The sequence below is a fragment of the Lacerta agilis genome, chromosome 14 (assembly GCF_009819535.1).
Source record: "Lacerta agilis isolate rLacAgi1 chromosome 14, rLacAgi1.pri, whole genome shotgun sequence".
NCBI lineage: Eukaryota > Metazoa > Chordata > Lepidosauria > Squamata > Lacertidae > Lacerta > Lacerta agilis.
Genome location: NC_046325.1, coordinates 41,032,067 through 41,058,617, shown reverse-complemented (window position 1 = coordinate 41,058,617; position 26,551 = coordinate 41,032,067). Strand labels below are relative to the sequence as shown.

General features: G+C 47.6%; 1 protein-coding gene across 1 annotated transcript; it reads right to left on the bottom strand.

Annotated features, from left to right (window-relative positions):
• Nucleotides 1–204: 204 nt before the first annotated feature.
• Nucleotides 205–25,704, bottom strand: DHX8 (DEAH-box helicase 8). The gene is made up of 23 exons (XM_033169236.1): nt 25,599–25,704; nt 23,013–23,098; nt 22,797–22,869; nt 22,189–22,271; nt 21,265–21,374; nt 18,706–19,008; nt 18,203–18,347; nt 17,263–17,463; nt 17,025–17,112; nt 15,365–15,462; nt 15,024–15,171; nt 13,761–13,942; nt 12,295–12,489; nt 11,801–11,986; nt 10,713–10,923; nt 9,304–9,485; nt 9,004–9,144; nt 6,333–6,488; nt 5,601–5,738; nt 4,261–4,389; nt 3,008–3,204; nt 1,903–2,082; nt 205–765 (listed from the first exon to the last, which is right to left on the bottom strand). The coding sequence occupies exons 1-23, from the start codon at nt 25,702–25,704 to the stop codon at nt 546–548; spliced, it is 3,558 nt and encodes a 1,185-aa protein (XP_033025127.1). The 3' UTR covers nt 205–545.
• Nucleotides 25,705–26,551: the final 847 nt, after the last annotated feature.

Below are 26,551 nucleotides of genomic sequence, written 5' to 3'. Positions count from 1 at the left end.
AAATAAATAAAACGCAGCTTTTTGTACAGTTTGGGCTCTGATAGGAAGTGGGCAAAGCAACATGGCAGCACAACTGAAGACCACATTCAAGAAAGGGGGTCAGGGTATTAAGTCTTGCTTCCTCCAGAAGCAGTCTTTTCAAATGTGCTTCCAGTGGGCTGCTTTAAAGAAAACTACGGCAGTTTCCAAAGGGAAAAGGTCACACAAGAGCTTTGTGTTCCCTCTTTGGTTTCCGTTCGGGGCAACAGAGAAAGGAGGCCTTTCAGTAACAGAGTAGAACCCAAAACCGCACGGCAACTTTAGACCTTTGCACAGCGCAGGAACGGCAACAAAAGAAAATCTCTATCCCGTGAAGAAAGGTGTCTCTGAGACCAGCCATGATGGGGGCGGTGCCTTGAAGAGCTGGCATTTTTCACCACCAGCCCCCCCCCCCTACACCTTTTAGTCTTGAAACGTACATAGCAAGTTGTCCAGATATGCCCAAGGCTGGACTGCGTGATGGTGCCGTGTCCAGCCACCGTTTGTTCTTGGCACACGAGGAAGGCTCACCGACGCCTGAAGGCTCGCGATATTCTCCAGGCATTGGGCTCTTCGTAGCGGTTGTAAAGGGGCTCCAGGCGCTGCTGCTTCTTCTGCTTGCTCAGTTTTGTGGGGTCAGAGACCTTGAAGAAGGCAGGGGCGAACTCCACCAGCCAGCGGGGGTCGATGGTGGTGACCTCCCGCATATACTCCTTAGTGGTGAGCACCAGCTCATGATATACCACCCTGCAGGGAGAGGACGAGAAAGGGGGACAGGTGAATTAGGCCACCCCTCTCTCCTCAGAATGCGGCTCACTCTAAAAACCCTTTCCCCTATGTGCAATATGAAGGCAGATCCCCTACTCCAGGTATGGCCAAACTTGGCCCTCCAGCTGTTTTGGGACTACAATTCCCAACATCCCTGACCACTAGCCCTGTTAGCTAGGGATGATGGGATTCGTAGTCCCAAAACAGCTGGAGGGCCAAGTTTGGCCATGCCTGCCCTACGCCAGGGGTAACCACAGGGCAATGTTTCTCGAACTTGGGCCCCCAAGCTGTTGTCGGACTACAACTCCCATCACCCCTGACCACTGGTCCCGCTAGCTAGGGATGATGGGAGTCGTAGTCCAACAACACCCGGGGACCCAGGTTTGAGAAAGACTGCTGTAGGATCGACAAGGACAAGGACATAAATCAAACAGAGCTTGCAGTCTTCAGCAACGTGACAGCTGGTTTGGAATGCACCCCCCAAACAAATTTGGCATCGAAATATGACAAGACAAAAGCATGTGTATTTCAAAAGGTCTCCAGGTGTGACAGGAGCAAATTCCCACAGGACTAAGATACTGTATATTGATTTTAAAATGCATGACACACTTTTTTTTGGTAAAATAAACCTGAGGTGGCTTGCGAAAGTATTTACTCTGCTTGCCAACCCCCCCACACTCCCTCCTCCTTTAAGAACCACTTAGACCAGGGCTGGGAAAGCCTTTTGGCTCCACAAGACAGACCCTTATCAGGATTTGCCTTGCGGACCAAATTTGACCATTGGGCGTCACCGCCCACCTGTCAATTAAGTGACATTGCAATTGGCGTCAAGCTTTGAAGCCTCAAAGTTGGGACTTCAAAGCACTTTTGCAAGGAGCTTTAAGGTCCCAACTTCAGGACTTCAAAGCCTAGCAAAGCAAAGCACATGGGGTGTGCATGCCACTTCCCAGGAGGGTAGTCAAATCGAGTCCTTTGCAAGCCTCCCTGTGTGGTTCTGTTCAACAGTAAATGGGGTTACCCCACCAGGCTCAGCCCATGAGCTCCCCCTTAACCTTTCAACTGTGCCATACAAACATCCCTTTCTTGGTAGAAACAATGATGCACCAGCCTCCTTACCATTCAGGCTGGCGGTTGAAGAGGGCACTTGATGGGTGGATGTAGACGACCTGTTGGTCAATCAAGGTCCGGTAGCCCTCCTGGGGATCTTTCTTGGCGGCGTTCCGGAAGAAACCACTGCAAATGGCTTTCTGGACTCGTACGGTTGCTTTTCCACATGACACTACGTCCAGCTTGTGCCTGTCCAACCAGAGGAGTGGTGGAAGAATTTAGAACAGAAGCTTCGGTTGATGCAAATCCAGACTGCCCTACACCCAAGTCCACACACAAACTTCACAGCTAAAACTTTGCCGCAATCCCCAGGAAAGTGCTCTGCTCAAAAGAGAGTTTTGCCGAGCTCAAAAACTTACGTTAAACTTTTTGAAATTAGGTTATCTTCATAGGGTCTACTATTTCTGCTGCTCTAGTGCTTAGCGGCAGGGGTGGGATAAGTTAAGTATTGCCTCCTACTATGAGCACATTCCTAACTAATTAAGACTAGGGCTGGGCAATGTCTGGCTGCGTGTTTGCCTCCCCAGGAGCAAGTGAAGCGGCCAGTCTCTGTCCTCCCGAGTGACCGATGGGGAGAAAAGAGACTGGCCGCCCACCCCGCTTGCTCGCTCAGAGGCAAACTCGCAGCCAGGCAGGCTCACGGGAGAGCAGGCGATTTGAGCTGACAATACATCATGGCACTGCCAGCACAGCGCAGGTAGGCAGACAGGTGTGCTGGCGGTGGCCGGGGAGCTGTGATGTATTGCCAGCTCAAAAAGTCTGAAACCGGTATCGTGATCTGAATGTCATACAGGTTTTGGACAAGGAACTGAAACCCGGCCAGCTCTAATTAAGACTCTGGAAGGCTGATATGCCTTTGGGAACACTCATACACAGAATGGATGCTTCCCCTGTTGTCCCTCCCGCCCCAATGAAGCAATAGAAGAAAAAAATTAAAATACAATTAAAAAATCCATATAAGCACTGAGCGTAATGGATGTCCCGGCTCCCATCTTCAACCACGAATCCACCGGCAAGCTGCAGACCACCTGAACGAAGCTCATGGATCACTGGTCCATGCCAGTTTGGGAACCTCCTGTTCTAGCACAATTCTCGTCCGTGGCCAGACCCTTACCTATCCATGATGCCCAGCATCTGTTTACGAATATCCTGGGCACGGCGCAGTGAGCGGGCTTGGATGAAGTTCTCATAGCACCAGGGATTGGAGAACTTGTTGTTCTTCCAGGAGTTGTACACGGCCAGAAGCGTGAGGTGGTCCCCTTCCGTCTGGTGAAACTTGGCTTTCTTCTGGTCAGCGAGAGCTTGCTTGTCCTACAAAACACACACACACACACAAGCAAAACAAGAAGTCAGTTTTCTCCAGCAGACCCCCTGCCATCAGGAACAGCAGAAGAACACAGACAGAACTCTGGCTTATATGGAATCAGTTTCTGGAGGAGCCAATATATTTTACCTAAAATTTACAAAACTGCAACAAGTGCATGCACAAAATGGTAGTATCTATGCAGGTCAGCTAAAAAAAGGCATAATCGCAAATATTTTTAACAGCATTTACAGTCATACCTTGGAAGTCGAACGGAATCCGTTCCGGAAGTCCATGCGACCTCCAAAACATTCGGAAGCCAAAGCACGGCTTCCGATTGGCTGCAGGAAGCACCTGCAGCCAATTGGAAGCCCTGTTGCACATTTGGGTTCCAAAGAACGTTCGCAAACTGTGACATCACTTCCAGGTTTGCGGCGTTTGGGAGCCAAAACGTCTGAGTACCAAGGCGTTTGGGATCCAAGATACGACTGTATAGCCTTTGAGCAGATAATTTGGGACCCATCACATGATCTTCTGTAGTCATTATTTGTTATTCCACTATTTTAAGGGGCTGGCGTCACCAAGGGATTTGTGTTGTTTCTGGACAGATAACAGACAGACTGGGGGGTGGGGGAAGAAGAGGTTTGCCTTCTGCAGTATTACACTGCTGACACACCAACCCTGTGCACTTCCTACATCTTCTTCATGTTGATTTTTGTTATTTTGAATATACTGACATGCTCTGTTGTTTTGTACATTTGGTATTTCCAATGTTTAACGTTTTGAAGGGTTGTTGCAAGCCACTTTGAGCACAGCTCGTTGTGGAAAAGCGGCAAGTCAATTCAAAATATTAATCAATTTTCCAAAACAAGGAGCTGATGTCGGGTAACTCTAGCTGCGCAAAGTGAATCCGTGACAGGGAACTGCAGTCTCCCACATCTAGATCCGATTCACTAACCACCAGACCAGCACCCCATGTTCTTTTCCTCTTCCCCGACGCTAGCCCAGCTGCGACCAGTGCCAGGCTGCCTTGAGAGTCCAATCCCCCAAACATGCCCATTTACCTTGGGTCGGTAGAAGACGTTCTGCACCGACAGCATGGAGACGATGGTGAGCATTTCCTCGCTGCATCCCAGATGCACCGACATGATGAGCATCTTGCACAACATGGGCTCCAGGGGGAACTCGGCCATCTGTCGGAAAGGAACAGCATTCAGATCTGGTTATTTTTTCGAATCTGTGCAGCCTCCCCAAGCAGTGGCAGTCAACCTGATTGCAGCAAACCACTGAATTGTGTAGTTTTTTTGTGGGGGGAGGTGAGGGCAGGAACAGAATGCCCCAAGTACTTATTACACACACAGTTCAATACTCCCTCTTTAATTTCCATTTCTCCATTATGCAGCTGGTTGTCTGGTATAGCTATCATAACTGAAGCTCTTCCTTCCCAGAGATGATTCCCACAGCAAACCAGGCAAATCCAGGGCTATGGACCTCTAACCATCTCTTGCCCCAGTGCTGCACAGGGAGCTTTCCCCCCCACCCCCAAAGTCAGGGCAGGGCACGTTCTGTGCATCTGGTCACGAGGGTTTAGCACACCCGCAATGGATTACAGGATTCTGGCAAGCTCAGCCAGCTTGTTCTCACCTTCTGTAAAACAAGTTTCTAGTTCTTATGGGTGAGAAATTAGAAATATGTATCATCTCTCTTCTGTATCTGGTACAATGTGAGGGAGAAAGGCTGAGCAGAGCTTTCCAGATCGCTAGGGTAGGGAGAAAAGGGTTTCCAACACCCTCTGCGGCTCCTTCTCCCCCATACTGCTGCATCTATTTCCTGGCCCATTTCCACTATTTCCAGATCTACCCTGGCTCACAGTACGTTTCCGAGCACAATTCAAAGTGTTGGTGCTGACCTTTATAGCCCTAAACGGCTTCAGCCCTTTATACCTGAAGGAGTGTCTCCACCCCCATTGTTCAGCCCGGACACTGAGGTCCAGCTCCGAATGCCTTCTGGTGGTTCCCACACTGTGAGAAACAAGGTTACAGGGAACCAGGCGGAGGGCCTTCTTGGTAGTGGCACCCACCCTGTGGAAGGCCCTCCCATCAGATGTCAAGGAGATAAATAACTATACAACTTTCAGAAGACTTATCTGGAATTTTTTTTTAAATATGTGATGTTTTAATTTGCTGGAAGCAACCCAGTCAGATGGGCGGCATATAAATAATCACAATCAAAGTCCCAGAATTTTAATGCAATAACAAATGTAAGCAGACTCAAGTTGCTTATTCTAGTTGCAAACACTAGGTTATACACGCGACATTTCCCAAAGATTCCCGGAGCTTGGATATCCCTTCCACCCCCACCCCCCACCCCAACAGCCATGAGACCTGAACAGCGCAGGGCCTACCCGGCGTCCCAGTCGGGTGAGCAGCCCCTCGTCATCCAGGGCGCCCAGAGTGTACAGCTGCTCCATTGCGGTGATCAGAGTTTCCATAGGCGGGGCATCCATGAAATCAAACGAGAGCAGGTCGTTGATTCCCATAGCCTGTGTATGTAAGGAGGGGGGAAGGAGAGAACATGAGGGGTGCTGTACAAACATCTAGATAAAAAAGATAAAGGTAAAGGACCCCTGGATGGTTAAGTCCAGTCAAAGGTGACTATGGGGTGCGGGGCTCATCTCGCTCATCTCGTTTGTCCGCAAACAGTTTTCCAGGTCATGTGGCCAGCATGACTAAACTGCTTCTGGCACAACGGGACACAGGGACAGAAGCCAGAGCGCATGGAAACGCCGTTTACCTTCCCGCTGGAGCGGTACCTATTTATCTACTTGCACTGGCGTGCTTTTGAGCTGCTAGGTTGGCAGGAGCTGGGACAGAGCAACGGGAGCTCACTCCGTCGCGGGGATTCGAACCGCCGACCTTCTGATCGGCAAGCCCAAGAGGCTCCGTGGTTTAGACCACGTCTTGTACAAACATCTTCCACTGGCCCTGACCAAAAAAAAAAAAAAAAAACCAACGCAGCTCAAATGCTACGAACGGAAGGAAGGTTCATTTTACAAGCCGCTACAAAGATACTCTGCAAGGCTTTTCTCGAGATGGCTCCGCCATAAGAGACCAGCTGCTGCGTCACCAGTGCCTACCTTAAGGGACAGAACAGTGCTGGCCAAGTTGGTCCTCTGGATCTCAGGCACGTTGGTGGTGAGCATCTCGTCACGGTAGGCCCGCTCCGTGTACAGCCGATAGCACTTGCCTGGCCCTGTTCTCCCAGCCCTCCCAGCCCGCTGCTTAGCTTGGGCCTGTGGGAATCATAGAGAAGAAACCAGGTCAGCGAATTACAGTGGTATCTTGGTTTAAGAACAGTCTGGTTTAAGAACGATTTGGTTTACATACTCCGCAAAACCGGAAATAGTGTCTTGGTTTGAGAACTTTACTTCGGTCTAAGAATGGAATCCAAACGGTGGAAGGGCACCAGCGGCAGGAGGCCTCATTAGGGAAAGCATGCCTTGGTTTAAGAACGGACTTCCGGAATGGGTTAAGTTCATAAACAAAATACCACTGTACTTTCTTTTTTTCCTTTTTCTATATATATATTTTAGATTTTCTGTTCTACATTTTAGAATATTCATTCAAGCAACCTTAAAATATCAATGCCTTCCCTTCTTCCCTTTCCACGGTTCATTTTGCATAACGTAAATCCCTGCATATTTTATATAAACTAAACCATTCAGGATCCCATTATTACAGCCATCAAAACTTATTTACACTGTTGAATTCATCTTAATGCTGCCCACGTTTTCAAATATACACAATTTCCTCCCATATATCCAATAAATATTTTCCAATCTTCTTTACACGTATGTTCTTCTTGTTCGCTTATTCTAAATGTTAGGTCTGCGAGCTGCGCATATTCCAGCAGTTTAAGTTGTCTTTCATCTTCAGTTGGGACTTGGTTCGTTTTCCATTTTTGGGCTAGCAGAACATGATCCGCAGTAATGGCATACATAAATAACCTTTTTATGACACCTGGGAATTTCCATCTGAATTATCCCCAACAAAAAGGACTCTGGGTTGTTGTTGTTTTTTTAAAAGTACCGGTACTTTAAAACATTTTTTCCCCAATTTATTACAAATTATTTCCCAGCGAATTACTTTCGACTGCCCCCTCAGCGCATTTTATTTAGCACCAGGGAACTATAGCTGCAGCATGGAATATGGAAACCACACCGCCGCAGGTCTTGCAGGTCCGAGGCAGGTGGGAGAAAACGTGAAGGAAGGAAACATGGTTAGCAGTGGAGCAGCCCAGAGGGAAGTGAGGGGAAGATAGGGCTCGTCATCCTGGGAAGGGGTAGGCCATCTAGGAGAAGGGAGACTCTGATCCTAAACCTCCCCTGCCTTGTGGGGTATCTTCAGGAGGAGAAAAGGCTAAGGAGTAAATCCTATACAAAGTGGAGTCCCTAAGACGGTTGGATGGCTCCTTGTATGCCTCCTTCTGACAACTCCTGCAGCCAAGCTGGTGCCAAACGTATTGCTCTGCTTTCCTTTGGACCACATCAGCGAGGCAGAAAGGGGTGGGTGTGTCTTGTCATCCGGGCAGCCCAGGACCTCCATCCACACTGCCTAGGCTTCCGCACTGAGGAAGGTCACTTTGGTGCTGCTAACGCAGCGGGTTGAATTCAGTCCCGGAGGCGCACTCCGCTGTCTCTCAAGACAGACGGATGCCAGCAACAACCAGCCCAGTTGTGACAGAGGAATATGAACCAGGAGCAAATCTGGTTTTTGGCTTAGCGTTGGTTTTAATTATTTTTCTAAGGTTTGAAATTGTTGCTTTTTAACCGGGTTTCCCTGATAGTTTTATGGTTTTGTTCTTTTTTGCTAACCGCTTTGAGGGTTTTCTTTGCAGTGAAGTGGTATGTAATTTTTTTAAATACATAAAAATAAGTAAATGGGGAAATACGGCAAAAGGTACAACAACAAGGGGATCCATGCACAAACATAGAACTCAGCAACCTAAAAATCAAAAATTTCATTTTTAAACAAGCAAGCATGTTTCTAGGCCTTCGATCTGGAAGTGTGTGGTCATTCCACAAAATCTCAGAAGTGGGGAAGACACACACACACACACACACGTCTGCATGTTGGGGATTGTGGCCAAGTCTGAGCAAGAGTTACTCGGAAGCAGAATACATTCAAATTTCAGAATTCATGCAGCCTCCAAATTCAGCTACCCTTGGAGTAGAACATAGGTAGGCAACCTAAGGCCCGGGGGCCAGATCCGGCCCAAACGCCTTCTAAATCCGGCCCACAGATGGTCTGGGAATCTGCATGTTTTTACATGAGTAGAATGTGTGCTTTTATTAAAAATGCATCTCTGGCTTATTTGTGGGGCATAGGAATTTGTTCATTTTTTTTCTTCAAAATATAGTCCGGCCCCCCACAAGGTCTGAGGGACAGTGGACCGGCCCCCTGCTGAAAAAGTTTGCTGATCCCTGAAGTAGAGTATGGAAAAGGGAATACAAAAGACGAGAGGGGGCATTCACTGATTAGGGAACACATTTAGAGTGCAATAAAAAGGAGCAAGTAACTCCTGAAATTTATTTTTATTTGTGGAAGGTGTCTTGGTGACAGGGAACTGCTGCTCCTGCCACACTGGGATAGGACATCCCTATTCACCTAACAGCACAAGCAGACAAATAATTTTCTTCTCCATACTTCATAGGGCTCAGCAAGAGAAATCCATCACATCTGCCAACAGAAATTCTTCTATCTCCTACAGACCCCAGTTGCAGACTTTGTGTAGACCCAGCCACGTACCTGAGAAATAGGTGTCACAACCAGCTGGTCAATTCCTGTTTTTGAGTTGTATACTTTCTGCTTCACAAACCCGGGGTCCACCACGTAATAGATGCCGTCAATTGTGAGCGAAGTTTCAGCGATGTTCGTGGCAATGACCACCTAGAGGGGACGAAAGGGACAGACACGCAGCCTGGGTCAGACAGCATGCTAAGCAGGAGGCAGCAAAAGCCTCCACAGACTGGTCCAGAAGGGAACTTTCACAGGAATCGCATTAGAGGGGGGGCCCCATCCCTGCCAGAAAGCGATGGAAACAGCTACCTTTCGACTCCCTGGGGGAGCTGGGTCAAAGATGCGTGTCTGCATCTCGCTAGGCAGTGCCGAGTAGACGGGCAAGATGATCAGCTCAGGGACATCGGGACCCAGGGATTTCATCCGCTCATAAAGGATCTCACAGGCCGTGTCGATCTCCTCCTGGCCAGTCAAAAACACCAGGATGTCTCCTGCAGAAAAGAAAAAACGGTTCCTCTGATTAGCTCCACCCGCAGGCAGGCCAGGGCACAACATTTGCAACTTCCGGAACAGATAAAAAGTATGAAAGTGGCCAGTTTTCACAAACTCAGCTTCAAACTTCTGGCCCTTATGGCTGTGAAAGCAAGCTTGAAAATTTGTGGTTAGGTGAGTGCCAAACTGGCAGCTTTGCATGATTTGCTGTGCCTGAAGGAGAAGGGTTCGGGAAGGCAAGTGCAGCAGAAACAGAATAGTTGTCTTCTTCTCTGGTGATCACTCGTAGCCGAGTAAGATTGTCTTCCATGAACACGGGCTTAACAGGGAGTCGGTAAATGACTGTAGAGTAGTATGGTGTGAGGAAATGTAGAGGGGTACACATAGGAGGGTAGTGTGCTACAGATCTGGGATAGCTCAGCTGGTAGAGCATGAGACTCTTAATCTCAAGGTCGCGGGTTTGAGCCCCACATTGGGCAAAAGATTCCTGCCTTACCCTCGTGGCCCCTTCCAACTCTACAATTCTATTACTCTAGGATACCCACCATCAAAGGTTTCTTCTTGTTGGCCAGTGAAGAGTATCTACAACAGACTACCCCACTCTCATAGCAGGTCTATGCAGATGAGATAGACCTTTAAAGTGTCTGTCAACATTTTTTTTTTTTTTAGAACTCCAAAAACACAGCTGATGAACAGAAAAGAGAGGACTTAAACACCAACTAGCCCAAGCCAGCCACCCTAGGTATAAAAAAGGCAAAGGACCCCTGGATGGTTAAGTCCAGTCAAAGGTGACTATGGGGTTGTGGCGCTCATCTCAATTTCAGGGCGAGGGAGCTGGCGTTTGTCCACAGACAGCTTTCTGGGTCATGTGGCCAGCAGCACTAAACCACTTCTGGCACAACAAGACACTGTGACGGAAGCCAGAGTGTACGGAAACGCCGTTTACCTTTCCGCCACAGCGGTAACTATTTATCTCCTTGCACTGGCGTGCTTTCGAACTGCTAGGTTGGCAGGAGTTGGGACCAAGCAACAGGAGCTCACCCTGTTGTGGGGATTCAAACCACGGACCTTCCAATCAGTAAGCCCAAGAGGCTCGGTGGTTTAGACCACAGCGCCACCTTGGAAGCTGCAGGAGTGCATGGGACTGAAACTGCATGGGACTGAAAGCCTTTCATCCTCCAACATGAAGCAACCTTCGAGCTGAGCACCAACATTCCATGCCTTACCTGGTGGCTCCGTCAAGTGGATCTGCATGACTGTGATCAGGCTGGCATCCAGGTAATCTGTCTCGGGCTCCTTAGTATATAGAATCTCCACCGGGTACGTCCTGCCTGGGATGGTAAAGATGGGAGCCTCGTAGAAGTACTGGGAGAACTTGACCGCGTCCAAGGTGGCCGACGTCACTATCAACTTCATGTCTTGCCTCTTCTGAACCGTCTGCGGGAGAGAAGTTGGCACAGCATGTTCAGTGGAGGAAAAAAGGCACACAGCAACACAGGTCACGAGGGAGCAACAGTCCTGGCTGGCAGCCAGACTAATCCGAGGACCAATCAAGAGCTAGGACCCAGGACAGACAGGCTTCTTTCTTATTTTCTGAGCACAGGGTTACACAGTGCAGAATCCATATCCTTGTTAATAAAGCCTTTTGTTGTTGGGAAATGATATATAATTAATTGAAAAAAACATTTGAAATAACTTTTGTTAAAAGAACCAGAAGCTTTTTTATTAGGAATTATAGGTACCGAGACTCCAAAGGACCAGAGGTAATTGTTCATGTATGCTACAATAGCTGCTAGGATGTTACTAGCCCAGAGATGGAAGGAAGAGGCAACCCTGACCAGAAAAGAATGGCAAATCAAGTTGATGGACTATGCCGAAATGGCAAAACTAACTGGGAAGCTCGGGAATCAAGAATACAAGAAATTTAAAAAAGAATGGGAAATGTTTATAATGTACAGTATATACAAAATCACTGTAAACAGGTCAACACACTAGCGGGATTTTAAATACACTTGCAATGTAACAGAACGTATACATAACTTAGGAATCCTGATTAAAATTATTGATATGCAGTTGAAAATAGAACTAAAAGGACCCATGGAAGGAATGGGGGGGGGGGAAGTCAGGAGATTGAGAGTAATATTGATATTTGGATTTCGTATTGTGTTTCGTTGTATGTTTACATTTTTGAAAATCAAATAAAAAAGATTAATAAAATAAAACAAAGCCTTTCGTCAATTGCTCTTTTCTAATTCGTTATTTTTAGGAGGTTGTGGGGTGGGGGGTGGGGAGAGAGATTTGAAAGAGTCGACACCTTTTTCAGGAGACCAAACAGCACATCGGTGTGTATGGTGCGCTCGTGGGCTTCATCCAACATGATGATGGCATACTGCGTCAGATCCGGGTCGATCAGGCACTCTCGCAGCAACATCCCATCCGTCATGTACTTGATCACCGTCTCGGGACTGGTGCAGTCCTCAAACCGGATGGTGTAGCCAACCTGCCAGGGAGAGTGGGGCAAAAGGATCAGAAGGGGGTGAACGGGCAACATTTCTGCTCTGGCGATTACTGCCCGCCTACAAGAAACAACTGCAAATTGAAAGCTGTACAGCAAGGATGGGAACCTCCGGCCTGTGGAATAGATCTGCACTTCCCAACTGGTCTCTTGCCCATTCCCTTGTGTTGGCCCTGAGCACAACCTCACACGGCCTTTCCACTCCTGCCAGCTTGTGGAAAGTAATCAGCGCAACTGCCACCATGGAATTGTATGATCTGCCACTTCTGGCACATTGCACCAGCACATCTTACCTCCTGTCCCAGGCAGCAGCCAAACTCCTCCGATACCCGCTTGGCCACGGACATGGCAGCCACTCGGCGAGGCTGGGTGCAGCCAATCTTCCCGCGGGAGGTGTAGCCAGCCTCAGCAAGGTACTGCGTGATCTGTGTCGTTTTCCCGGAGCCAGTCTCCCCGATGACTATCAGAATCTGGTTATCGTGAACAGCCTAGAACAGAGAAGCCATTGGACGCTCAGGTACCGTCAGTGTTCAAAGGTACTCAAATCTCTTCCACCTGCTACTCTTGTCCGTTCTCCTCCGTGAACATTACGTCCAATAGGGAAGCGTGCTGCTCTTTGTCTGCATGAATCGATTTTTCTTTTTAAAACAAGCCACAGGTTCTCACGCTACAGAAAGGGGCCTACAAATCTGCATGGATGCAATAGCACGGCAGGTGGAAAAATGGTTTCCTCGAACAGAAATTCTTGCAGGTACCACAGAACCTGATAAATCCAAATTTCAGAGCTTTCTGTTGGTAGTGTGCAGTTCTTAGCGTTACTCAAGCAAGAACTCAAATTGAAAAAGATGCTCAAACAAAATACTGTAACGCCTGGGTAGAGTTTCCGGTGACCAGGTGGTGGCGTTTAGCTCACTGAGCAGAACACCCCCCCCCCCCAATTTGCTTTGCATCCTGCCTCTATACAACTAATTCTATCTGGTGTTCTAGAAGTTCCTTACAGGGCAACTTCTGGTGGCATTCACCCTGGTCAGGTTTTGGACATCCAGAAGCGCAAATCTACATGCAAAATACATATACCACATTCACAGCCCTCTCTTTATAAAGTTGATGTTATGTTTATACAGTCGTACCTCGGAAGTCGAACAGAATCTGTTCTGGAAGTCCATTCGACTTCCAAAACGTTTGGAAACCAAACGTGGCTTCTGATTGGCCGCAAGAAGCTCCTGCAACCAATCAGAAGCCGCGGAAGCCCTGTCGTACATTCGGGTTCCAAAGAACATTTGCAAACTGGAACACTCACTTCTGGGTCTGCAGCATTTGGGAGCCAAAATGTTCGAATTGCAAGGCGTTTGGGATCCAAGGTATGACTGTATTGGCTTCTTGGTCTGTTCGACTGCATGATATTAACCAATTTGTTTTTACTGTTTTATTCTCTGGGTTGTAAGACACCCTGAATTTCTGATAGAAAGGCAGGGCATGCAGCTATAATGAATTAAACAGGGAACATTTGCTAGATAAGGGCATTCATATTTGAAGCTGCATCAACCCCCAACAACCACAGGTTTTCTGTGTTTTCCGCTTGCAGAATTTAATGGGAGAAGAATTGGCAGGAATATAGAAGCTCCTGAGGATTTTAGAAGACCATGGTCATCTCCTGTGGAGGCCAAACCACCTGATATCGACAAGCTGAGATGCTGGACTTGGTGGCCCTTGGTTCAATTCCGGACAGCTGGTTTTATCATCTTCTTCTCAGTCTTACCTGGATGAGCTGATCCTTCAGCCGGTAAATTGGGAGACTTTCCCTCTGCTCAATGATTGACAGCTGAGTTTTTTTCCCGTAAGAGGCTTTATTGCCTCCGAAAGCATGTTTCTTCCACTCTGGGATGTCATTGGGCATCATGCCAATTCCTCGCATGTTGGCAGCTATTTGTCTCCCATCCACTGGAAAGAGAGAGGGAAATGTACATCACACTTCGGTACGTATGGCAACATGGAAGGAATAAGAGAGGGCTGACTAGAAAGGGGTGTGAGCACATGGGTTCAAGTAACAGGACAGCAAAAACCAATAGAAGGCCGTTTAGAAGAGTCTCCCTTCCATGTGTGGCAGGCAGGTGCGGGGATTCTTTGCTGGAGCCTCCCGTGCGCAGGACAAGGTCAACTGCACACGGGATACCAGTTGCTAGGGATCCGTGGCCAGCGTCTCACGTGTGTCCTTGCACGGGCGCCGGCCAAGCCTACGGCCGGGACGGCCGGTAATTCCGGAGCTTAACTCACACCGCGCCGTGAAAAAAGTTGTCCGCCAGGCTGAATCTGAAGGGTGCGTGAGTCGTTCGGATGAATGAGTGCCTCGTAGTTGTACCTGCAAGCACTTGCGACCTCCTAAGCTATTCGCTAAGCAAAGTACCCAAATAAAAGGTGGCCAAGACTGCGGCCAAACAAAAGCACTGATACACTGCAAAAATTAAATTAAGACGAAATGAAGACAGACAACCATGGTTTCTTTTGATGGCTTTGGCTAACCCGCCTGGGCTTTTACTTCTCTCTATACCTGTCCTTTTCTAAGCCTATCTAGACTAGCTAAACCTGAACCGCCAATTCTTCCGCGATCTAATCCTCTCTTAAACTAACTAAACCTGAACCGCCAATTCTTCCGCGATCTAACCTCTCTACCTCCTGCACGTTCTAAAGCACCCACGGAGTGTATTCCCACAGGCAGGGTGGATTTGGTTGAAATCAAATTGATTGAAATCACGACTGAAATCACTAGTCAGTAAGACCTGGTTTACATCATTTACTGAAAGACTCATTCTTGCTGCTTTAATCTTAATATCTACAACCAGGTGAAGGTTTCATTTTTGGAATAATGAATTTTCAGAATTGCTTTTACAGTATCTCCTAAATTGCCTGCTGCACCCCGGTTTACAGTACATGCAGTTACATGCTACAGCAGGTTCCCACAGTGATGTCTAAACAGAAGTACATTTTTACAACTAAAAATACATCAGGAGGAAGATTCGGTTACCGTCTGGGAGGGGATCCACCCAGTGCTTGTTGAGTCCCATGGGGATGGAGTCCATCTCTGCCTCCCTCTGGGCTTGCTTTAGCTCTCGCCTCTCTTTCGCAAGCGCACTCTGCATCATCGCAGCTTGTGACAGGGAGCCGTCAGGGTTCTGGAGTAACACAGAAAAACGTATTCCATTACTTGCTGCAGAGCTACGTTTGTCCAAGAAGTCCTTGCCGAGCTTCTCTCATCTCAGTAGCCATCCCAACAAATTACATCCCCAAATCAAGTATCAGCACACACTCGCCATCCCTCCCCACTGCTGGCAGTTATGGAAGGGCCCAGGGCCTGGATCTCATCACCTTTACAATCTTGATGGGGCTCATGTCCATGCTCTGCTTCGTGTGCCCTCGCAGGAACGGCGGCTCCTCTTCTACCAGTTCGATTTCCAGGTCCTCGTCTGGAAGAGGGAACCAAGCTGAGTCCCAGGCACATTTTAACAAGGTTCCCTGCTCTCATCAACAAGCCCCAACCTTGTTCTTTACCAGCTAAGCTAGGGGATGGCACCTGGGATAGCTCAGTGGGTACAGCGCCACATTGGGCGAAAGATTCCGGCAGGGCAGGGGGGGGTTTTGAACTAGATGACCCTCATGACCCCTTCCAGCTCTACAATTTGATGATTACCATATTTTTCGCTCCATAAGACGCACCTTTTTCCTCCTGAAAAGGGGAAATATCTGTGCGTCTTATGGAGCGAATGGTGGTCCCTGGAGCTGAATTGCCCAGGGGCCAAAAGAGGATCATACTTTTTATTTTACAAATAGAAAAAGGGGTGTTGAAAGGACCCTGCTCAGCAGCTGATCAGCAAGAGATTGGGAGAGAGATAAGAGTCCTGGCTCCCTTTCAGCCCCGCCCTCCTGCCCAAGCCTCCATTGTTGAATGTGCTGCAGAGGGAGGTTGTTTGTTTCCCCAGTGACATGTGACTGGCTGATTAGATTATCTGTCTGGAAACTATAGAAAAGGCTCCCTTTCCTTTAGAAGCTGCAGAAATGTGAGTTGAACCCCATAAAAATGGGGCTTCTCCTCTTTGCTTTTCCCCCTTTGCAAAAGGAGCTTTGCTTTTCTCCCTTTGCAAAAAAAAGCTGCAAAACGTTTAGCTGATCCTCAAAAAACCAGGGCTTTTCCCTTTGCAAAAAAACCTGCAAAACTTTTAGCTGATCCTCAAAAAAACAGGGCTTTCCCCTTTGCAAAAAAAAAGCTGCAAAACCTTTCTTGTTTCCTCCTCTAAAAACGAGGTGCGCCCTATGGTCCGGTGCGCCCTATGGAGCGAAAAATACGGTATCTAGCAGCCTCTGGGCTAATCTAGCCCCTGCAAAGAGAGCAGACTGGCCCCTGTACTGGTAAACCTCTGTCCTCCAATAAAGCATGGTCCTAGCCTCTGGAGGACACAGAAGTACAATGGAAAGAGACTCCCCTTGAGTACTACCTTGCAGATGTTCTCAGCCGGGGTAGGTAAGCTGTGGCCCTCCAGGTGTTGGCAGACTAACTCCCATCAGTCCCAGTCAGCAGGGCCAAAATCAGAGATGATGGGAGCTGTAGTCCAGCAACATCTGGATGGGTGCGGATGCTAGTCATGTTTCTAGGCAGTGTGGAAGACAGGGGAGCAGTTAATTAGTCTTGTTAGTGGAAGTACAGTGGTACCTTGGTACTTGAACGGCTTGGCTCCCGAACAAATCAGCTCCTGAACGCCGCAAACCCAGAAGTAAGTGTTCCGGTTTGCAATCGTTTTTCAGAAGCTGCACGTCCAACGCTGCTTCTGCGACTTCCAATTGAGTGCAGGAAGCTCCTGCTGCCAATCTGAAGCCGCGCCTTGGTTTTCTGGAGTTTCTGGAGTTGAACGGACTCCCGGAATGGATTAAGTTCGAGAACCAAGACACCACTGTAACTCAAATCCACCATTCTCCAGTTCAGAGTGGGACGTGAATCAAGTCTAGACCATCACACGAGTGCAACATTCATTACCTTCCTCATCGTCAACCTTTGGCAGGATCCCCGTTTCCTCGTCGAAGTCAGGGAACTCCTCCTTGGAAAGCACGTTGGCGGCAATCATCTGAAAGGGGTGGGGAAGCACAAGGACAAAACCTTCAGCCAAAAAGTTAAGAGGTCTGTCTTGTTTCAAACACAAGTTTCTTAGGCAAAAGACTCAGGACTGGTTGCTTGGTTGCTGTCAGAGATTTAGTCCCAAGCCAGAAATCGTTACCTGCTTGATTTCCCACTTCTCAGGGTCAGAAATGCGGGTGAGGCGCTTCCGTTCCAGCGTATCGTCCTCTACCTCTGGAGCGCTGACCAAGGACAGGTGGGTTGGCCTGTCTGGGTTTCTCATGGCTGCCTCCTCGGACTCCCCGACGAGGTTCCGACGTCTGTTCGGGTTCAAATCCTCTCCCGTGTCTTGATCTACATCCTAAAGCACATATAAATCACAGATTGGCACTCTCCGCGATGCAAAAACTAAAAAAGAAAATTAGCTTAGTTCTATTTTGCAATTACTGTGCAAGCCTAGCATGTCACCCAGGTGAGACATGTAGCGGCATGGATGATATCGACCACAACAGTTCCTGTCTTGGAGTTTCCCAGTAAGCAAGAAGCACTGGCTGGTAAACAATGGCCCATTTGCATCTGCCACTGCCTCTGAGGTCAGTAGCAGGCGGCTCTTGAGATCAGTGTGATCCATGCAGGGTTCCCCCCAGTTACGATCTTCCCCCCTTTACCCTCTTCCTTAAAACTTCTGGTGTGAATTAGAGGAAAGGGCAGATGAGATACCCCAAGGCCAAAATAACTGCAGAGCAAGGCTGAATAGTTGAAGTCCAGAGTAGAAACAGTACTTTGGCACTATTCCCTGATAGCAACAGCTCACTTTCCAGATAGCAAGTGATTTTTTTTTACCACAATATATTGTTCTAAAAGAGACCCACCCCTTGGCCCAAATCAGAGATGGAATTGTTTTATTATATGGCCAAAGTAAGGAGGAGTGGAATGAGAATGGCTAGGGACTGACAAATGAGCACTGGAGGAACTGCAAGGCAAGATGAAGCAGACAGAGGAAAGAGGAGAAGCAAGACAGAAGGGAAGGGCAGAAAGGGAAGGGAAAAGAAACAGAAGCAGACACGAGGTGGGCTTTTATGGAATGGACCTTCTCTTACCTTCATGCTGAGGCTGGTTTTAGAGCCAGTGAAGGACAGAACTTTGACTTTGACCCTCTGCCCTTTGCTCACCACGTCGGCCACGTTTGCAACACGCCCCTCGCGGCGCAGCTCTGAGATGTGGACAAGTCCTTCCCAGCGCTTCCTAAAAAGGGGAACCGGACGCAGAAAGAGCCAGTGGGTATCTGCTACGTCTCACCATGCAGGAGCTTTTCGAAGTTATACACTGTAAGCTCCACCCACAGTAAAGGTATCAAGATGGGATACGGTAATAAAACACTTAATTGTTGGACTGGGAGGTGTACATAACCCCAAGCAAGTTTGCCCAAAACAAAAACTCCTGGACTTCAATGTAACTTACTTTGTACGTGCCTAAAATGCCACAGATGTGGCTTTGGTACAGTTTAAAAAAAAAATGTTGCGTCAGTTTCTCACTTCCTGGAACTGCACAGATCAGTGGCAGCCAGGAATGCAAAAGGTGAAGCCCACCTTGTATCAACTACCTGAGTCCTTCAAGCTGGACAAAGCAGCCAAACTGCATGATGCTGGTGACTTTGCCGTTGTAGATGTCCCCGATGGAAGGCTCCTCCGGTGGGGGCCGGTCCACGTGCTTATCCCGCCATCGCTCGCTGCTCTTCTCTGCAGGCTTCTCCCGCTCCTTGCGGTCCCAGCTGGGGCTTCTGCTCCTGGAACGATACCTGGACTTTCCCTTGTTCCGCTCCCTCGTCCGGGAATGAGAGGGCGACTTCCGCTTCCGCTTTTGGTCCCGGCCTCTGCTGCGGCTGCGGCTCCTCCGCCTTCTCTTGCTGCAAACAACAAAAAGTAGGAGTACTCAGATCCACTCTTGATTCAGACGCTACTTTAATACAGTTAATGGACGCGCCCATGGCTCCCAGTAGTTGCCGTCCAGAGGTTGAGGATAAGAAAAAGGTTCACTCTATACTGTGCTGCTTTGCACAAGAACAAAGCTTCATTTGCCCCAGAGCACGGTACAGCAAAGATCTGCTTTTTCCACACCAGGGCTCCAAAGGCAGGAGTAGGGAACAGGATCTGGCTGATAGGTCAGGGCGTTATCTCCCCCACAGGCCACTCACCTATCCATCACCTGGAGTCCCAATGACATCAGGTGACCTTTTGGCCTGCACTGTCTCAAAGCCCTCCACAAGACCTACCTGTCAGCTGATCTTTGGGTTTTATGAAGTGCTTTGCAGAGTGCACTGCAGGAGCTGCCAAAAGACACTACCTGCAAAATCCCTTCAGCTGAGTCATGTCTTTACCCGAAGGGCAGGTGGGAGTGGCTTCGTCGAATGGCCCCACACACCAAATAGGCAGGCCTGGTGGCCTACTTAGGAGGAGGAGAAGAAGAAGAGTTTGGATTTGATATCCCGCTTTATCACTACCCGAAGGAGTCTCAAAGAAGTGTGACTAGCCCAAGGTCACCCAGCAGCTGCATGTGGAGGAGTGGAGACACGAACCCGGTTCACCAGATTACGAGTCTACCGCTCTTAACCACTACACCACACTGACTCTCAGTGGAGGAGGTTGCTAACACATGGGATAGTGAACACAATCCTTCCCAGAATGAAAATACCACACCACTTTCCCCCCCTGCCAATCCCCATTGCCAACACTAGCAGCATTTGAACATCTTCCTTTAAGAATTCTTCTGGGACAGTTTTCCCCTCCCCAGAATACATCTATTCCAGATTTCTGTCAATTCTGTCAATTTATTGTAGCTGGATTTGGCCTCCATCCATGCATCCTTCATTTATTTTTATTTTTTAAAAGCAGTTTTGCTTTTCTTCCTTTCTGGGCTGGGACATGATGGTTAGAGGGGCCCGCTGGAATTGCATTCTGATGCTGCAGACAGTTCCGGGGAGAAGAACAGGAGCTGGAAAAGGATTCTGCAGAGCGGTAGAGAAAGCAAGGAAGGAAGCACAAACTTTGGGAGACCAAGGAAAGCTGTTTTTAAAACACCACTGCAGCCTCCTCCTCGGTCAGTCAAGTGGAAGATTACAGGGCACAGCAGAATTAGTGCCAGGAGCAGAGTCTGGTTGGGCAACCTAATTTGGCTGATAATAGTAAAATATTGGCAGGTGCCTTTTCATGCTTTCTTGCAAAAATGAAATGGCAAAATTCAGCAGCTTCTCCAAGCTGCGGTCTGTACTCCAATATTGTGCATTACGATGGTGATATTTGTGGATTTGTGATGGAATAACCTACCTGAGATAAGAGAGCTGAATTAGATCAGGGGTGGGCAGACTTCAGGCTTTTGGGATCTACTGTATTTTTTTAAGTAAAATCTTGAGGTTTACCAATAAGAGGCAGGTGCAAAACAGTAGCTATTTTGGGAGTGAGGGGCACTAAGAATTAAGAGGAAAAAAGGTACATGTGCCATCAATGAATTTGCAATCAATAACAGAACCTTGCAAGTCCTTTCACCTTGTCATCCACACACACCCTTTGTCACGCTGTCACATTCTTTTAGACAAGGCTACTGTTAGACACTGTTAAGGGACACGGGTGGCACTGTGGGTTAAACCACAGAGCCTAGGGCTTGCTGATCAGAAGGTTGGTGGTTCAAATCCCCGCAACAGGGTGAGCTCCCGTTGCTCGGTCCCAACTCCTGCCCACCTAGCAGTTTGAAAGCACGTCAAAGTGCAAGTAGATAAATAGGTACCAATCCAGCGGGAAGGTAAACGGCGTTTCCGTGCGCTGCTCTGGTTCGCCAGAAGCATCTTAGTCATGCTGGCCACATGACCCGGAAGCTGTACGCCGGCTCCCTCGGCCAGTAACGCGAGATGAGCGCCGCAACCCCAGAATTGGACACGACTGGACCTAATGGTCAGGGGTCCCTTTACCTTTTACCTTACTGTTAAGACAACTGGGAATCAGAAACTCTTGCCAATCTACTATGTGCCATTCTTAAACCTATGAGTAGATCCCAACCTGCCTTCTGCCCACCTCTGAGCTAGATCACCTATTATTTTTTTAAAAACAAAACAAAACAAAACACACTGAAAAAGTTTCCTTCTTGAGGAGATGAAGCCCCAGGAACCTACTGGTCGTCACTGCTGCGGTGCTTCTCCTGCTTGCCTGCAGTTGGCATCAAAGCTTCAAGTTCCTTGAGGGCATCGGCAGCTACCTTCACGTCATCTTCATCCAGCATTGTCTGTGAAGAAAAGGAGAGAATCCCCCTGAATAGGCCGCTGGTACACTAATTCAACATCTCTTTCAGATCTACGTGGTGACAGCTGAGCTAGAGCCGAGTTGTTCTTGGCTCCAAAGTCAAATCTCACCATACTTGGACCCCACTTAACTGGGACAAAGCCCTGTTGAATTCAGTAAAGGTAAAGGGACCCCTGACCGTTAGGTCCAGTTGCGGGCGACTCTGGGATTGCGGCGCTCATCTTGCTTTACTGGCCGAGGGAGCCGGCGTACAGCTTCCGGGTCACGTGGCCAGCATGACTAAGCCGCTTCTGGCGAACCAGAGCAGCGCACGGAAACGCCGTTTACCTTCCCGCCGGAGCGGTACCTATTTATCTATTTGCACTGCCATGCTTTTGAACTGCTAGGTTGGCAGGAGCTCGGACCAAGCAACGGGAGCTCACCCCGTCGCGGGGATTCAAACCGCTGACCTTCTGATCAGCAAGCCCTAGGCTCTGTGGACTCACTTTTAAGTAGGCATGGTTAGGATTCTGCTGCTGATCAGGGAAGCAAGAGCAAACAGAAAGGAGGTCCTTTCTTGGGAATGCTGTTATTTTCCTATTATTCACAACCCCCACCCCATTCCCGAACTTGGGGTGCCTGGCTCTCCTCCCTAATCTCACAAACCTCCTCCCTCCAGCCTTTATTGCCTGCCACCCACACTCTTGTGTGCAAGTCCCACCCACTCAACCTGCTCCTAATGTGCTCTCTTGCCCCAGATTCCTCTGCACTCTGCTCTTCCCGTCTGCAGTTCAGAAATGAACAAAAAACCCACCTACCCTGACAATGGGATTGTCTGGTCTACAGAGGGCTGGAAACAACTCCTTGTACTTTTCTTTTTCGGTTTTCGGTTTTACAGCCTCTGCGGCGATAATAAACAAAGAAAACACACACAATTTGAAATTTCATTTCATTTCACCTCCTTTCTTTATTACTTTCTCTATTTGATTTTCATCTAAATGTTATTAACTCTGCTGTATTACTTGCACTCTCGAAGGGTGAAGGACCATTGCCGATTTGTATTTTGAGGAGCTCTTTCTCCTGGTGACAGGCAGGCGATGGGATCCCTTCTGACAGGCCAAATACTGAGGATGGCAAGGCGTGCACTGAAACCCTGTAACTCATGGTGTGGAATTTTGGCAGCAATCCCAAGACCACTCACTAAAGGCTCACAATATGAAACTGTAAGAGAGACTGCAACTGTGCTGATCCACAATCTGGCTTGCACCAACCCATAGTGGTATCTGTTTTTAACCCATATTTTTGTTTATTTGTACACCTCTTCCAGAACTGTGCAACTATTAATGGTTGATTTCTAGCCACAACTTGCAGCTGCCAGGTCCCTTTCATCCCCATTCTGCCCATGTGCCTGTGAGGCTTCACTTACCTTTGCTAGTGGAAGGTTTTGCAGGCGGTCTCATCGTCTGTATAAGACGCAGCAGGTTGCTAATGAGGGAGTCCTGAAATACAGGATTTGGGTTTGTAAAAAGAAGCAGAAACATAATTTATTGGTCTTGCAATCCTCCCCCCCCCCCGCCCCCACCAGCTCAACCACCAACACCACCCTCTGCACCTGCTGCAGTCAAAAGATTTCGGCACTCACTGTAAATTCAGCACCATTCTTCACCAAGGCTGCCTTGAATGCATCAAAGGTTGTATTTCTCTCTGCGAGGTTTATCACAAATTCAGCTGTAAACAATTGGAGGGTGAAAGGAAAAAGGGTTAGGAGAAAATGGCTCACAATGTTTTGGAGCAGGCACGGTCCCAAATCTTAAAATACCTGCATCTACATTTCCCAACTACATATTGCTTGGAAGAACCAGTGCACCCTGAAATTCACAGGATGCTATAAGCAGATAGCAGATTTAACAAAGAAGAGATGCCCACAGATTAAAAACAGTCCAGATTACATTAGCAAGCCAGTCAAGAAGCATACGCCACGAGGGGGCACTCTCAGATTTAGGAACATCTCTAACAGAAGCCTGGCAACAGGGAGGGGTGTATTGGGGGAAACAGAATTGATTATAATGAATTTAAAATAACTTTTTAAAAGATGTTAAATGGTACCAGTGGTTTTTTAAATTGTTTCTTTGCTTGTTGAGGAAAAGCAGAATAAAAATCCAACAAATAATAAATTAAAATGCATACATTTGTCACATGATAACTGAAAGCATTATTGCCAGTCATATGACCATAGGTGAACTTTTTTATTTTTGCAACTATTTCTGAACTGTATTCTTTCATCATATACAAACATGCTACAATTAACCACCTATCTAGGGCAGTGGGAAGTTTTCCATTGCAGGAAAATTTCCCATAAATTCACACCACTGGTAATTTGACTAAGGGGAGGATGTAACCCTCTGCCTCTGTATGAGAGCGCTTCATATCAACGGCTACCAGCCATGATGGCTATGCTCTACCTCCACTGTCAGAGGTAGTATGTCTCTAAATCTTAAAAAAGTATAGTATAAACACCAACAGCTGGAAATCATTGGCCTGCGAGAGCTCCAGTGGGAGAACAGCCTTTACCAAATGTGTTGTGGACCTTGAAGACACTCGAACTCAGGACAAAAGAAGAAACATGCTAAGAGGAAGTCACATTTGGCAAACCCTCACCGTGATCAACTCCCGCTTGGAAACCTATGTCCCCACTGTGGAAGGATGTGTGCATCCAGAACTGGCCTCCATGGTCCCTTACAGACTCACTGTTAAGACCGTGTTCATGGAAGACAATCTTCCTCGGCTTCAAATGATTGCCAAAGAAGTAGTAGTCTCTAAATACCAGTTGCTGCAATTTGCAGGTGGGAAGGGAGCGCTGTTGCACTCATGTCCAGCTTGCGGGCTTCTCACAGGCATCTGGTTGGCGACTATGAGAACAGGATACTGGGCTAGATGGGACGTTCGCCTGATTTAGCAAGGCTCTTCTGGCATTCTTATTTATTAATTTATTAATACCCCAGCTTCATAAACGCAGCCTCCAGAGAGCACAAGGCAGCCCAGCAAATGTGGGATTTTCATCCCAGAATCCCCTCACCTCCTTCCTTTACCGACAGACAATACAAATATTGTTGTTGTTGTTGTTGTTAATACCCCACCCATCTGGCTGGGTTTCCCCAGCCATTCTGGGTGGCTTCCAACAGAATATTAAAAACACAACAAAACATCAAATGTTAAAAACTTCCCTAAACAGGGCTGCCTGTTCAGATGTCTTCTGCAAGTCAGATAATTGTTTACTTCCTTGACATCTGATGGGAGGGTGTTCCACATGGTGAGCACCACTACCTAGAAGGCCTGGTCCCCTGTAACCTCACTTTTTGCAAACTCACTATTCATTCGATTTATATACCACCCTTTATCCAAAGATCCCAGGGCTGCGTACAACATCAAGAACATAATTTGCACAACGTGCAAACTTCTTCTTTTTTGCCATGCCCCACCTAAGCATCTCTAAAATCCTGTGACATATAATTCTTATTCAAAAAGTGAACTCCTATTCATGTGGAGGAAGCCTAAAAGACCATTAACTTGGTCCAAACAAGCTTCCAAAGAACATGGCATCCATGAAAGAGAAAAATTAAAGAACAAAAGGACCGCTGAAGTACTGAGGAAGAAATCACTAAGAAATTGTTATTATAATAATAATAATGTGATAACCTCTCCATTGTCACCAGGTGACTGCTGTGTACATTCTGATTTTCATTTTAAAAATGTGTCACAATATATACCGGTATTTATATACAGTACTGTGTATGAGGCCCCTAGAACCATAAGAAATGCAAAAAAACACTGTTAATAACACATTCTCGAATTGCCCTCCATAAAAGTCAAACTGCCCCCCTGTGGGGTGTGTGCACCACGTTGGGAAGCATAATAATACATATAACCATAACAACAGCCCCCTCAAACGTTTAACAAGTCACAGATTATTTATTACTGTTATTGTTTTATATATATACATATACATATACATACATATATATATATATATATATATATATATATATATATATATATATATATATACACATATACATATACATATATACATATACATATCTATCTATCTATCTATCTATCTATCTATCTATCTGTACCCCGCCTTTCCCCCCCGACAGGGGCTCGAGCCGGCTTACAGATAAAAACAGTAACAGCCAAAATGGAACCCTTTTAAACCCGCGGAGCCTACCCAGGTCCTTGTCGTTGATGCCCAAGTGGTTGTCGAGCTCCGTGCAGACTTTGGAGACCAGGGACAGGTACTCGAGCTTAGCGAGCTCGTCCACGGGTTCCGCCATGGCGCCTCCACCGCCCTGCGCCCCCCGCGCAGCCTTCTGACGGGCACTTCCGGGGGCGCCTCTACAGCGCAAGGATCATAGAGAAAGTGGGTGGGGCGGGGAGCGGGGATAAAGACAACAACAACCGTCACTTCCGGTTTCCTCTTCTGACGGCGCTGCCCATAGACTTGGAAACTAGATGAGCAAGCCTTTCTCGAGATCGGTAACTGCTGTTGAACTGCAAACCCCATCATCCCCAGGCGCCGGCCGCACTAGCTAGGGATGATGGGAGTCGTAGTCCAATCAGACCAAGGCTGATTAAAGGCTGCTCTGTAGACTGAAGTTTAGAAATGGGTGTTCTGCTCTCAGTATAATTTTTATTTATGTTCCCTGCCGCCGGGGCGGCTGTCCATAGGAATTAGGGGAGAATTGTAATTTTTTAAAATAATTTAACTGTGACCAATCAGCTGGTGTCCCCCCTCAAAAAAAGGACAGACAAAAAAAGAGATAACAAAATCAAAAATTCTTTCCAGTAGCACCTTAGAGACCAACTGAGTTTGTTCTGCAGAGATGTTTCTGCTAATACTTCCTTGTGATTTCTGTTTAGAATTTGTTTTGCGCTTTTGCAACGACTGCAATTGCCACCTGCCTGCCTTGCAAGTCTATGGACGCTTCAAGCAGGCGGTTTGCAAAAAGGGTCTTCTGCAAAGGGAGGGTTTCTGAGAGGGGCGATTTTGAGCCCATACAGCCTCAGGTGTGTGTGTTGACTCGAATGTCAAACCAACCTCAGCTTCAAACCAGCAATATTTAGGGTACCCTGCAAAGGCTATTGCACGCTGCTGTTAAAGTCTGGCCCCCGATGTGGGAG

What these genes read in the sequence shown, in the direction of transcription:
- DHX8 (XM_033169236.1), bottom strand. Translation starts at nt 25,704, where the DNA reads ATGGCGGAACCCGTGGACGAGCTCGCTAAGCTCGAGTACCTGTCCCTG. An exon ending in TGAAGGATCAGCTCATCCAG is followed by an intron (nt 12,490 to 13,760) that starts GTAAGACTGAGA and finishes TCTCTGTTCTAG; the next exon opens with GCTGTTCACGATAACCAGAT. An exon ending in TCACCCGACTGGGACGCCGG is followed by an intron (nt 4,390 to 5,600) that starts GTAGGCCCTGCG and finishes CCTTTCCGACAG; the next exon opens with ATGGCCGAGTTCCCCCTGGA.